Genomic DNA, 14,876 nt, shown 5'->3' with positions numbered 1-14,876 from the left:
GTATGTATAAAAAACAAAGATTCACTATTAACGGAGATTCATTGTGTCGTTTTTCTTGCAGCTCAATTTTGTTTTTTCCCGAAAACTTTTCTTAGAAACATGTTTGGCAAAATCAGTCGACGTTTTCCCCGTAAGAAAAGTATCGTGGTCTCTTCTCAAATAATTACAAATTATTGCGTGGGATTATAGTACATAGAGAATCCGTGATTTTTCCTTGCTGCCTAAATGAGAGCCTTCTCAACTGCTTAGCATTCATGTGTTGCAGCGCTGCGCGTCAGTCATCTAACTAGATTGTTCCATCAGGCGGAATCACCCGCATGACTCAATGAAATACAATTATTGATTATGCTGCCCCTCGCTTTCTCTCTCCTACCACCATCCTCTCTCTTCTACTAAAGTGCTGCAGTCAGAGAGGACTGCATCGGAAAAAAAAAAAAAATCTTGTCGTGCGCTGGCAGTTACCTCTGATCCTGCTCTACAGTAAAAAGCCCGCAAGATCTTTATTCTTTTACAGAGAGCGAAAGCCATATCAGTGCAATGGGCAACTTTCATCTCAGTTGACTCTTTTCACCATAAATGCCGGTGAGTAGCCACATACTTTGCATGTATATTACATAATTACATACTGACTATAGCCTTGGATCAGTAGCCTAATATTAATATAGTGGCATCTTTCTATAACTCAATCCAACATCTAGACTGGAATAGTGTTTACTTATTCTGTAAGTTTAAACGGTAGGCTATTTGTTAAAAGTTAGGGTTGTCTCCTGCCATGTGCTATTTTTTTCCCTCCAATGATTTAAACTCACCACTAAAGAAAGAGAAAGATAAATTGGCATATTTTGCCGAAACTGATTAAATTAACTGGCTTAATTGATCGGAATAATATGCAGATTCTGAATCTTTGTGTGTGTGATAAATTGTGGAATCCAGTGCATTTAATATACAAGGGGTATTCTTTCCAAACACATTCATGTCAAATGTGCAATTTAAGTAAGAAACATGATATACATATTTATATTGATTATTCTTCTGATCTGCGCTTTGTAACATTTTGGTTGGTTTATCGTGGTGATCACCGGTTACAGCTCGTAGATTCCCCACGATTAATGCACGATTTATGGACATTCTTGTCCTGGGCATGAGCAGAGTTTTGGTGGTTGTGGCTCGTTCGTGCTTTGTTGCAGACCAGCCACCTGCCCTCGGGCGGTTAAAGCACTCTGCACGGCCGCCAAAAGGAGGACAAGATGCGGAAGCAGGCAACCGAGTCGTCCACGAATTGCACCTCAAGAGGCAGTGAGCGATTGGCAGGCAGTGAACTGGAAATCTGTAGTGCTTTGTTTGCAATCCAAAAGGCTGCTTTGGTAGTGCTGCTGGGTTAACACGGACGAAACCACACACAAAAAAAACTTGCGTTAAAGTAATTGCAGGTTGGAGAATTTGGTCTTCTAGATTTACTTACCATTCATTTGAAATTGTTTTTTTTTTATGTCTAAAGGTTATCCACACATAATCTTTCTGCATGTTCTTTTTCATTATTTCCCTGTTGAAAAAGTAAAACCCTTACTAAATATAAAGAATGATGTGCCAGTGGCACAGAGAAAAGCAAAAAATCTCAAGAAAAGTATCTGCTCTGCTTTGATTTCATGCACAGACAGATGGGGATGTAGGGAATTAAAGGATCAGCCAGAATTTTAGCTAAACCTGAAACTTTTAACTCCAAGACTCTTGTCAACTGTATATTGGCGTTAAAATTTTTTGAAAAACAGGGATTTTTTTTTTTTTTATTCTGAAAGATATTCACACTGTCTTGAATTTGTCTTATTCCCTGTGAGGTGAAACATTCTTTGCAAGACATCACCAGCAAATGTGTGACATCTTGGATCCCTTTCCTCATGTGTTTTGTTGTGTCATTGGCCTGCACCAGGCAGCGATAATGGTACCAGATAGTACAACATAGTACTACTAGATGGTAGTACCACTACTGCTGTCAACAGTGAGGCCTGGCAAGGCAAGGAGACCAAACCAATACCTAATATACATAACCTTGAAGAAAAAAGAAAAAAAGGAAGACAAGACCCCACACTATAAACACTCAACTTTTTTTACTATCAGCACAAATAAAAGATAAGTTAACTTTTGTTCTCTTTATTTCATGATTTTAATACTTTATCATAGATTATTTTACTTGCAGCAATTAAATTAAAACCATTACTGTTAATGATATACATTCAATTAAACATAGAATTCCCTAGAATTTTGCTTAGTCATAGTTAACACTTGAGTTTGACTTGAATTTTATATTAAAACAAGCTCATTATGGCTGGACAGCCAAAAACAGCTACCCTGGTGCCTATAATTAGTTCATCATTAGATCATTAGATCATTTGGGCTCGTGAAATAATTTGTGGTGGATCACAATGCTGCACAGTGACGCAATTCTCATATTCATGACAGCAAATTTATATTCTCATGTTCATCTTATTGTCACTGCAGCTACTGTCCTTCTTCCTCCTCTGAGTCAGTAATGGCATCAGCGGATGATGAAATCTCCTAATGTAAGATGTCCTGGGCTGCCTTCCAGACGAGGTCACAGGCTCTCCGTTTTGATGGGATTACATGCAGCTCTGCCCACTAAGAGAATGGACCTCCTTTTTCTTACTCTAATAGAAAAAACTGCCCATCATGCCACAGTGCTCAGGCTTGTCTTTGAACGGATAGGACACTGATGAGTTAAACCTGACTGAGGTTTCAGGAAAATATGATTCCCACTGAGATACAGTAAGAATGATAGTAAGAATAATTAATTTGCTCTAGCATTATTGTGAAAGATTGGATATAATGCGTAAGAAAACACTGCTTTCTTACTTTTATGTAGTTTTTGTGCAGTATCTGGATTAAATAAGTACACTTAGTCAAAAGGACCATATTAATTATCCTTTTTTACTGTTCTTATAATTTCTTCAGTCGTTAACTCGCATTTCTAAAGTTGCAACTGTTCCACTTTTAATGAGAGCTATATAAAAAGCAGAAGATGATTGTTTAAATAGACAAACTTTAAGAACAAAGGATAAGAAAGGATATTAACTTATATATTTGTAAACTTCCCTAAATGTATTGGTCTCAGTTGGGTTTGGCCAAAACTCTTGAACCTCTAATCGTTTCGTTTATCTTTATGTTCACGTAAGAGGAAACTTGGGGATTTTTGATACTTGGCCTGGAAGCTCATTTTTTCACATTTTAGTATATCAGGAGGGTTAAAGGAAAGCAGGACTGGAGATGGAGAATTTTGGTGTATTGTCAGAACAACACCTATTTTCAGCCAAGGTCACATGGTTGACAACAATATTTCATGCATTATATGATCTCTTTTTATTCTAATTATGTAGAGCAGCTTATCCCTGGAGCACTGAATGGAGGCTTTTTTCTCCTTCACTACATTTCCTCATCGCCACATTTGTATATTATCAGTAAAAATAGGGTTAGGGTTAGGGTTAGGGTTAGGGGTTAGGGTTAGGGTTAGGGTTAGGGTTAAATTAACCAAACAACTATAAGATATAATTGTTTGGTTAATTTAATGAGATTGAATGATGGTATAACTTGAACATGAGAAAATATTGTCTCAGAAGAACAAAAAGTAGGACTTGAGATAAATGAGTGATAGTGATCACTCAGATTTTCAATAAACAGATTGTTGGTTGAAAAAAATAAGACTAGTTGGTTTAATGAGAGGATCAATAATATGAACAGGAGATAAATGCTGAAGATGGAGTGTTACTGTATAGCACAAACACAGAGCAGGGGAGAAGCAGAAAGTGGTCAGAGACGGCACAGAATAAAAGTAACATTGGCTTGTTTGGCATTGTTGGGCATTATCAAGTTTGACTGAGATTACTCCTGTTACTCAAGCTGTCTGTGATGTGGGAGTCTCATCAGCTGCTGTCAGGTGAGGGTGGCTGACCTTGTGCTCTGGTGTCCTCCGATCTTCATCACCACTGACAGCATGCCTCACCATACACTCCACTGATTCTCTGACAGGCAGCCTCCATGGCACCCAGCCCTTTTTGCTGGCGTGTAAATGGCCATTTTATGCAAAATGAAGTGTCGCCTTGACTTCATCCCGAAACAATAAATGAAACAGGTTCAGTGCAACATCTAAACTTTGACATGCTCCTTCCAGGGTTTCTGGTCTGCTTGAGAATTCAAAATTCAAATCTCTTAGTTTCCCCACGTGACAAAAAGCTTTCAGTGCACAAAAAAAATGTTTTACAAAACTCACTTATCTAGGATTTATTCCGGGTAAAAACCTTTGTATTCATTTATTTATTTATTTTTGTAAATTTCCGATTGGATAAAAAAAACTAGTACCGGTGGACCATGATAATAAAAAAAATAATAAAAAGAAGCTTATACTACAAACACAAGGAGTGTGCTTATGACCCAAAAAGTAATCCATTGAGCCAAACGGAATTATTAGAGTCACCTTGAATCAGCAGTGTCATTTAGCCCAGTAAAATTGCATTATGGGAGCTGGAACTGGCCCTGTGATTTGTTTCCTCTTGACAAGGCTTCAGTGCTCATTAGAGACTGTGGGAAGGAGCTCTTAGATACACAAGAACCGCACATGCTGGACAGCATTGACCATTCCTGACCATGTCATATGTATGCTACTTTGTTTAGAAATGTTTTATGACAAAATCAGCTGTTTCAACTCACTAGATTGGTTGTGTGGGAATAAAAAGGCCAGCATAAGGCTGTGGACCACTCACTTGTGATCATGTTACATCATTTGTACTGTTAAGCCGGGGTCTCCCTCCTCCCTGCTCTGGGCTCTCCCAGTTGTTGTTGTCTCCCTGTTGCTCGTCTCTTTGGTCTTTAGTTCCCTGCACAGACTCTTTAATAGGATTCAAGCGTGAACTCTGGCTGGAGAAATTTAGACATTATTGCCTTGTTGGACGATTCAGTACTGCCAAAGGACAGGTTTTTCTTCAGACTTGCTTCCTTTTCATCTTATTCAGTTATAGAATTAGTGATCTAAAAGTAATTTTATTTATCCAGGTGAAGTCTTTGTCAAGGTTAGATTAACTTTTGGGTATCTGTCTTTGAGATTTATGCCCTCCTTGCTAGGAATCCATGACAAGCCTTGGCAGTAGACTACCGTATTCACTCCAATTTTTGGCTGAGACTTTGGTGACAGAACAGCTGTTATTTATGAGGATAAGCTCTCTGGTAATCATTGGTTGGTACTTGAAAGTAAGGATGATGAATGTGGAAGTATATAGAACATTTTGCAGTCTGCACTAAAACTGCAGTATTGCCGGCGCTTCAGTCAAGTCAGTTATGTCAAACATAGCTTACATCATGACAAAATGGTTAGCAAAGAACGATATCAATAATAATTTTTAGGCTGTGCCACGTATATACGAATCTCACTCAGAAACACTGAAAACTTAAAGCGACACTACGTAACTTTTCCACCTTAATATCATATTTCCAGAGTCATTGTGATGGTACATCAACTTCCAACAGGTTTAATGACACCTCTGTCATGGTCTGGGGGGGGTCTGTATCACCTTCACTGGCACTATGTAACTTTGAGGAGCATGGTAGGAACCCTGCCACACTAAAAAACTACACATTTTTACGGCTTTGACTGCTTTACGGCATACGTCACTTCCCCCTCCTTCCCGATTCGTAGTCGAGACGAAAATGGGCGGGGTTTGGAGCGCAGCTCCGCAGAAGCTGGTAACCTGTTGCTGCGTTGTGTCTGCAGCAGCTCCACACACAACAGACGTGGGGAAAAGATCGATAATGGTTTAACTTTTCACCGCTTTCCTGCTCGGAGGCAGAACCACGGAGGCCGGCCAAGTATCTGAGATAACAAAGTAAAAGAGTAAAAGAGTTGTCGGCTCGGTTGGATCGCGGCTGTAACGACCAAACATAACGTTCCTCAGTAAACAAACAAACGCACACAGACGGACGTCGGATCAAAACACGGGTTTATTAAACCACAAACAAACACTCACAGACCGGGGTCGGATCATTCAAACGGGTTTTATTCCCCACTACTCCAGCTAAACGCAGTTGTTGGCCAGCTCTCTGCAGTGCGATTAATTTTGTTGAGGAAAAAATATTAACGATTTGATTTGTAGCTGCAGAGGAAAAAAATAATCTCACAAGGAAAAAAAAAATATTGCTCACGCCTCGGAGCCCCTTCAGAATTATATAGCAGTCAAAAAAAAGAAAATAAAAGTAAGAGTAATACAAAACATGTACTGTATGTTGTACTATTATACTAATTTATTGAAACACATGGCGAGTCAAACATTTACCAAAGCAGCTGCCAAACACTACTAAACAAGGTAGCCTAAGACGTGGGTTGTGCACAACTGCAGCAGTAAATCCTTATAAAGAGTGGCGCTCCGACGGGGAGCTCCATTCTTTAATAGGGATTTCATATGGATCCAGACCGTTAATAATTATAATATTATATATTATTTTCTCCATATACCGCTCCCTGGCTTCCTTGTTTAAGGTATCCCGGTAAATTCCAGTTCCTTTCCAGCAGTTTAACATATTTTTTTTTGCAATACAATATGTTTTCAAGTGTCTGGGGTCCACTTTATATCATAGACCTTTAACAATATAAAATTAGTTGACTAGGAGACAAACTTGTGTGTTTCTACGGTGTGTCCGTGTCCCCGGCCTCTGTCTCTCCTCCCTTTTCTGTCTGAATTAAATATGACAGTGTCATCCCAGTCTGGTCATCAGTCTCATTATAATGAACCAGCTCTTTATTCGGGGCAAATTGATTTTGGGCAGAGCCTTGTTTATTATCTTCTCTTCTGCAGAGCTGACCATGAGTCAGCAAATTCAGCATTTCTGTTTAAAATAATAATTTCTTTGAAACCAATGCTAACTCACAAAACATGGAGCAAGGAGAGAGCCTCTGGTAGGTGAGCATTCAAATCTAATAAAAACTGAAAGCTATACAAAAAAAAGCTTTTTCCCTTACATCAATCCAAATGATTAAAAGGCCCGGGAGAACACTGAGTGAATGATTAAAGAGAGTATGTTCTGTCATTGTGGCGTCTTCTCTCAATCTAGTTATGGATGTCTGACCTTTTCTCTCTATTCTCTGTTCTCCCCTTCCAACATGTCTTTTAGCCTTGCCGATGACTGCCACAGCCACCGTGGGTTATCTCCTGTGGTGACTCCACAGTCAGGAGCTTTATCCTCTGGTGTCATCTTAAGATTTGCTGATTGCACTTTTCCTGGAATCCCTGCAACTTCTTCCACTAGCTCTTCTTTCCTTTCTCCCACCCCTTTCATTTACTTTTAATTATCCTGTGAAGACCCGCCTTTGGAGCCAAAATGGAGGACACGTACAATAACAGGACTTCCTTGGTTAAGGGGGCCAAAGACATGGTGAAGGAGGCCAAGCGGCATACAACAAAGAAGGTCAACAAAGTGGTTGACCATGCCTCTGATGGGTACTCATCTCATCACAACTATCAGCGATTCCAGGATGAGGATGATGGCGATGATGATTTTTACAGGAACCAGCAAGGGCAAGATGGTGAAGGGTACCGTGAAAACGAGGACGGTTCAAGTGAAGGTACAGAGGGCCACGATGATGAGGATGAAATCTATGAGGGTGAATACCAGGGGATCCCCTCATCTGGAGACAAGAAGCATAAGGAGGGCCAGGTGGCGCTGGGGCAGCCCATGTCAGATGCAACAAGGGATCGTAATGAGCTGGAGCAGGAGAGGCAGGCCGATGAGGAAGAGCTGGCCCAGCAGTATGAGCTGATCATCCAGGAATGCGGACATGGAAGGTTTCAGTGGCAGCTGTTCCTGGTGCTTGGCCTGGCACTCATGTCAGATGGGGTAGAGGTGTTCATTGTGGGCTTTGTGCTGCCCAGCGCAGAGACAGACATGTGTGTGCCCAACTCAAGCTCGGGATGGCTAGGTAAGGACCTTGTATATGTTTGGTTGTTGTTGAGTGATGAATACATGTGCTGATACACTTGGAACCCACAAATACATGTAAAGACCCCCCTACTTTATCCAAGATACTCTGTCAGTATTTTGCCTCACACTGGTGTGAGAACTACCCATCATTGCTCTAACTCTCCAGACAAAACCAAAGAGCACTTGATTACTGAACAAAGTTAAAACAGTCACTGTTATCATTTATCAGGGATGTCCAATTGTGGCCTTCATTTGAATCAGGTGTGTTGAAGCAGGGAACCATCTAACACAAACAGAACAACAACCCTGAAGACCAGAAGTGGACAACCCTGCATTAGATGATCGCCATCATGATCTATTTTAACTAAAACTACTTGTAATTTTAATGCCTAACTATAAACAAATGATCTCAGAACAAAAATCATCTAAAGTTAGGGTGGTATTGCAAATGCAAATTGGAAAAAAATAAAAATAATTAGTGATTAGTGATTTTTTATTGCAGACAGTATGAACTCAACATATTACATGTTTTATCTCAGCAGTTTCATGTATTAGTTTACATCGTATCCAGGCCTGCAACGTGAAACATGAAAATCAGGACAGTAAAGTTTTTTACCTCTTTGTAATATTGCCATTTCTTGTCACAACACTTAAAAGGCAATCCGACATTTAGGATGCCAAGGCATAACATTTTTTCAGGTGTTATTTTGACCCACTCTCTCTGGAGATATATGACAATAAGAACCTTGTATTGTCGCACTATTGTTAAATTGTCACACACGTCCATGAATGCCCAAGGAGATGGTCTCTAAGGTGGCACAATTTTGCTGTAAATGCTTGATGAATTTTTCAGCACTAAAAGTCCTATGATTTCAAAGCAAGCAGAACCATCTTTAGTAATAATAACTTGAAATTTGTTTTTTTTCTCTCCTGTGTGGCATTATCAGTCTTGTGGGGGAATTTTGGTCATATTTTCTTTGTTGTGTTGCCCTAGGTTGTTCAGGTCTACAGGCATCCATTTAGGAACAGTTTTCTTAAGGTCCTGCCACAGCATTTTAATCAGGTTGAAGCCTGGAGGCTTCAAGGCCTAGGCTATAGAAACGTATTCATTATTTAACTTCTCAGTCATTCTGTTGTAGATTGATCGGTATGCTTGGGGCCACTGTCCAGTTTCAGCCAAGATATACAGTAGCTGTTGGAGAAACTGCCTAAACTATCTGGAATACTTTGGTATACATGGTGTATGGTTGATTTCATGGGCTTCCCAGTAACTGCAGTGAAGTTCCACTGTCCTGTGGCTGTAAAACAACCTAAAATCATCCCCCCTCCACCACCATGCTTGACAGTTTGAGATGTAGCTCGGAACTGTCTGGGACTCCTGGGAAGACTGGTAACCGCCTTGAATGGTTCACACTTTTGGGTAAATGGACCCTAAATATTTTGGAAATAGACTCATAACCCTGTACAGACTCATTGACAGCTACAATTTCTTCTCTTGCCAATTTTGGCAATGTCCCACCAGAAAACCGCAGCAAACGAATGTAGAAAACGTCTCAGTTTCCTTAATCATTTGTATTCACATGACTGTTAAACTCAGTCCTCATTGGTTTTTTTTCATTTTCCATTCCGCCTATACGTTTTCTTTTCAGATTTGCGGTTGTACATGTGACATATGAAAGACAGGTTTGCAACCCAATGTGGGTTTAATAATGTGGCATAAAGTACATGGCAAACGTAGGATCCAGGGCTGCTGATGGGTCTCTAATGGGTCTCTAAGCTTCTACCAAACAGATGTCAACCATTAAAAAACATTGAAATAAAAAAAGTAAAGTTTAACAGATTTGATTGTTATAGAAGACTATTTTAAGAAATTAGTTACAGGTTAAGCAGCACAATCCAGCAAACACTGATGTATGCTTCTAACTGTTTCATCATATACTACGTTTTTTTGACTCTTAAAGATTAGTAAATACTTTACCATGCAGTTATAAGAACTTGATATTGACGATGTTCATGATGGCGTGATTATAAAAAGCATTCTGTGTAACACATAATATTATTTAACATAATGTGGGGACCTTATTTCCTATTAACAAACCATTACCAACTTTTTTTAAGGTGATCTAAATATGAATGATTGCAGCATCAAATTCATTTAATACTTAACACAAAAAATTATAATTATGCAAAATAAGCAGTCACACGACTTGTAAAATATAATTAGTCTATGACATTTTTTTTATAATAATCTCACTTAAGCAACACTTTATTTTATCCTAGATTTGTTGTTTCGGTCCACTGGTCTTCGTGTCGGGATCGGGGGGTTTGCTATATTCCCTGTGTGCTATGTAGGGTGAAGTGGACTTTCAGCAGTTCCTGTAGCTGCAGGTGTACAATCCATCACCACAGAGCTGTGTACTGGAGCTGACTCACTGTGCCAGTACCAGAGTGGAGAGGACATTAAATCAGGCACAAAGCCCTTCGATACTAACTGCCACAGTGAGGCATGACAATACATCAACTTCACAGCAACACCTGATGCAAAGCTGTTACAACAGGATCGTTGAGAAAGGAGCAGGCGCCTTAATGTTTGAAAGAGGTGGAATATAGTCTGGAACTGTATCAAAAAAATATGTGCATACCCTGTCACACAATATATTCCTAATTATTTCACTTTCTTGATTCATAAAACGTCCCTTATCTTAAATCTTAAGAGAAAAAAAAAGGTTATTGCTTCACATGCCCTTGACAGATCCTCACCGTATATTGTAAATTCATTTTTCTGTCTCTTTTCAAATATCCTTATGAACTCAGGTTTCCTTTCCAGTCAATCAAAGTCCTGAAGGCATTCATGCTCTATGCTCTCCCTCCCCTTGTTTACTACTCCATTTTCCTCCCTTTCAGTGTGCCTCTCTTTACTTTCCCAATGTCCCGTCATTCTCCTCATCTTTCTCCTGCTCATTGCTTGGCTCCTCCCTGTTGAGGTGTGTGTGTGTGTGTGTGTGTGTGTGTGTGTGTGTGTGTGTGTGTGTGTGTGTGTGTGTGTGTGTGTGTGTGTGTGTGTGTGTGTGTGTGTGTGTGTGTGTGTTGTGTTCGTGTGTACGTTTAAAAACACCCAACGTGATTATTGTGGCCTTTATTGTGGAGTTTTCCAGGATAATTATACTTTACAATAGCTGGGGACGTAAAGTGAGTTTGGTGTTTTACTGGTGCCGTAGCAATATTTACTGCCTCTGACTTTATTAAGCTGGACAGGCCAAGATGTCTGCGTCCCAGTGGTTTTGTGGTGCCGGTAAAACTGACAGCTTTCAGCGTCCAGCAAGGCGCATCCTAAAATGTAATTTTTAATCAGTGGCACCTGGAGCTTGGCTGTAATATTACAACTGGCAGCATTAGCAGCGTTGGAAGGTCGTCAGGGATTTGGGGGATCCTGAAATGCTGCCAGTTTTTGTGAGGAAGTTTTAAGCTGAAGAAAAAAGCAATGCTGAGCTAAAAACAAAACCTCCTGACAGTGTAAAAGGCGAACACAATCGCTGAGAGGCCCCTGCGTCTTCTTCTCATTTATGACTGTCTCACCAATCCATCTTGAGACGGAACAACTCGTGGGGGTAGCACAGACACGTCATTACATAAATACCCTGTTTCTTCACATTGTATTCATTTCAGATTAATTTGAAAGATTTTAAATTGTTTTAAAGGCAACTTCATTGGCTCATTCATTCTACAGCAAAATTGATTGAAAAGAAAGCATATTCTGAGCTTGCAAGATCTTTTACTCATAATTGATGAATTCAGACAACACCAAAAGCGGTGCACTCTAAAGCTATAGTTTGTAGACTCATTGCATGTTTGATTTTTAAACTATGTAATCTAAATGGCTTCAGTGTTAGGATTTTCTAGGCAGCCTAATTTGTCTGAGCAAGCTTGTTTCTTGTGTGCATGAAAACATACAGAGGCAGAAGTTGATATGTTTCAGAGAAGGAAATCGTTTGGTTACTTTGTAACCTTGGTTCTCTGAGTGAGAGACTATCTCTCCAGCTTTTCAGGCCGCTCGGAGACATGTTTCGATCAAACTATCACTGATTACACGCCAGCACAGGTGCTTTATAGGTAAACCTAAGGGCGTGACCGGGCAAGCCGGTGTGTCTTAAAGAAATATCCACGTACCTTGACAGCAGGGGGGTCAATCCCCGTACATATGAAATATGTAACGGAGTGGAGAGATAGTCTCGATACGATAGAGAAATGGGCTTCCATAAGATCAGAGGTAAAATTGACTGCAAAACATAGCAAAAATATTTTATTTATTTATTTTATGTTGTGTTTTATTATGGCGATTATTTTAGCATGCTTCTATGTGTGTGTTTGTAATTGTTGCTGAAATGGTGTGCCCGGTGATGTATTGTTTTTGTCACTGTAGCTGTCAAGACATTTGTGGTTCAGCTGTCGAGTCCAAGACAAATTTCCCCAAGTGGGACAATAAAAAAGTATATTGAATGGAATATAGGATACATACCAAGAAGAAATGTTTTGACATAAATCAAAAGTTAAGTAACAGTAAAAAAAATTTTGTCGGACAACTCAATCCATGCACTGAAAACGCATAGATGACTTAATTTGAGTGTTGGGTGCATTGTGTCGCTCAATTAACCACAAGACAGCTCCACACTGGGGCACAGACTGTGCTGAACATAAAAGGATGTTTCAGTATGGAAAACACAAAGGCCTGAAAAAGCTACATGAGTACAAATTCGATTAGTGAATTCAATTTGGTCCTGGTATCCTGATCTCGCTGGAATCTCTACACTACTTTCTAATGACGAATGGATTGTTGGGGGTTGGGTTACGGTAAATATCTTGATGATCAGGGTAGGAAGAATGGAAGAAATGCACTTTATGGTGCAATGTGTGATGAGGAAGTGATGAGAAAAGCTCTGAGGAGCAGCTCCGAAGAAGAAAAATTACCAAGCAGTTAGGAGTAATGTAGTGGGAGTTGTGGATGGACTCGAGCAGAGGGATGGAAAGTGGTAGTAATTAGTCCACCAACACAGTGACGGAGTGGTTTAGCTATCATCTCAGACATAGCAGACAATGGAAATGCATCACTCTTTCATTACTTATTTGTTTTTGTAAGTTGTCTTTCCCTCTTGAAACGCCCCTCATTTTTCTCTCTGACTCTCTTAATTCAGCTGTCCTAATTTTCCATGAGAAGTCATACCCCCGTCCCTGCCATCAGTACTTTCCATCCTCCATTTATGTTCGGCTCTACTTTAGCTTTGTTACATCCTTACATATCTTCCAAACCTTTTCCCCCCTTGCCTTTCTTTGTGCCCCAACTTCCCCCTTCTCCTCTTGAGCCCCATAGTACTTTTCCCTATTTGTCACTTTTCATTTCCTATCATTGCCTCTCTGTCCCACTGTCTGTATGAGCCAGCTGGCTGGCTGTGTGGAGCTGCAAGGGCAGCTGAGCGTGGCTAAACTGCAGCAAGATCGCAGAGTCACTGCAGAGATTACAACACTTGAATAGTGCAACTAGCTCTAAATAGTGTGGGAGAATGTGTGTGGTGCAGAAAAAACGAAGAGGGGGTGCATTTGATAGGAGTGAATGCGTGCACATATGGACCAAACCTACTATCAAAATAACTAAATAACCACTAAATACTCAGTTTTATCCGGGCTTGAAAGCATGTAAATAACCACAGTCTTTAAAGATAGCACATGTGATTCTAGTGCATGTTTACAGTCATATACATCCTACTGAAACTCTGCCCCATCTGACATTAAATGCAACAAAATACCTCTTTTTCTGCAGAGGTGACAGGAGATGGAGGCACGAATCGGATCAAAGTGACAGGATGTAGTACAAATATGATTACACGCTGCTCAGCATGAAGGAGCTGTTGATAGTAAAGCAGGAAGGCAACTAATGCAAATACTGTAAATGAGAGGGAAACATGGAGGAAATGAGAGATGAATAGGGGTGTAAAAAGGAGAGAAATAAGGGGGAAATGAGAAGTGAACCAAGAAATTGGAACGCATAAGGAGAGGGTGCAAAATGAGATGAAGAGAAACTGAGATAAGGTTGGGTGCAGACACACAAAAGGGGATAGGAGATAAGATAAAAGGACATAACATTAAAGTAGTAAATTGAGAAAAAGAAAGAAACAGATACAGGTACCGAGGCGTAGCCATGGGGTGCTGTAGACACCCCGTTGTATGATAGTATCATTATGAACATAACAGTATGGGTGTTCAGAAAGATGTCAAAACGGTTTGCACCACTGAGAGTGAAGAGCATCACAGCATGAAATCAGAAGAGATCGTGACGCTGTTTGGTTCTCCCACGTCTCTCAGGGAGATCCCTGGTCTGTGACAAAGCAGAACACGACACCAGGGTCTGATCCCCCACCCCCATCTCTTTCCCTATCTAGCAATTACAGCACTCTCCTCCCTCATTACCTCTATTTTTACACCTCTTTGATTGCTTACTTAATTTTCTTGCATTTTTGCTTTATCCTTTATTATTAAGGTTTTATTCATGGCTGCTAAAAGCACTGAAACAGATCAAATATGTTTGAATTCTTCAGGTCTGCGCTTGTGCATGTACTTGGTTGTGGATGAATTTTATGCAGCGCTTTTAAGTTTATGTCATTCTTTAGAGTAAGGTGGAGATTTCTCAGACTGGAACTTGGAGACGTGTTTTGATGTCTCTTAAGTGTCAAGGGGCAAAGCCTTTTGCTTCTGCCTCAGACGTCTCCTGACACACTGTCATTTTCTGATGGCGCTCACAGTCTCACAGTCCTCCTGAATATCTCTGTGTTGGATTAAAAAATGGCAGTGTTTTTAAAAATGTATAAATGGGAAAGATGCCTGTATAAGAAGAAATAACTGGATTAGTTCCT

The 14,876-nt window shown here is 40.1% G+C and overlaps 1 protein-coding gene across 1 annotated transcript in view; it reads left to right on the top strand.

Annotated features, from left to right (window-relative positions):
• The first annotated feature begins 431 nt into the window (after positions 1-431).
• The window catches only part of sv2ca (synaptic vesicle glycoprotein 2Ca), a 36,598-nt gene continuing 22,153 nt past the window's right edge, over positions 432-14,876 (top strand). The window contains exons 1-2 of the mRNA XM_061729026.1: positions 432-582; positions 7,168-7,972. Of these exons, the coding sequence (XP_061585010.1) occupies positions 7,375-7,972 (598 nt within the window). The 5' untranslated portion in view covers positions 432-582; positions 7,168-7,374. The remainder of the gene's footprint in view (positions 583-7,167; positions 7,973-14,876) is intronic.

The sequence above is a fragment of the Cololabis saira genome, chromosome 9 (genome assembly GCF_033807715.1).
Source record: "Cololabis saira isolate AMF1-May2022 chromosome 9, fColSai1.1, whole genome shotgun sequence".
Taxonomy (NCBI): Eukaryota; Metazoa; Chordata; class Actinopteri; order Beloniformes; family Belonidae; genus Cololabis; species Cololabis saira.
The sequence above is the reverse complement of the archived record's forward strand: the minus strand, read 5'-3'. Positions and strand labels throughout refer to the sequence as shown.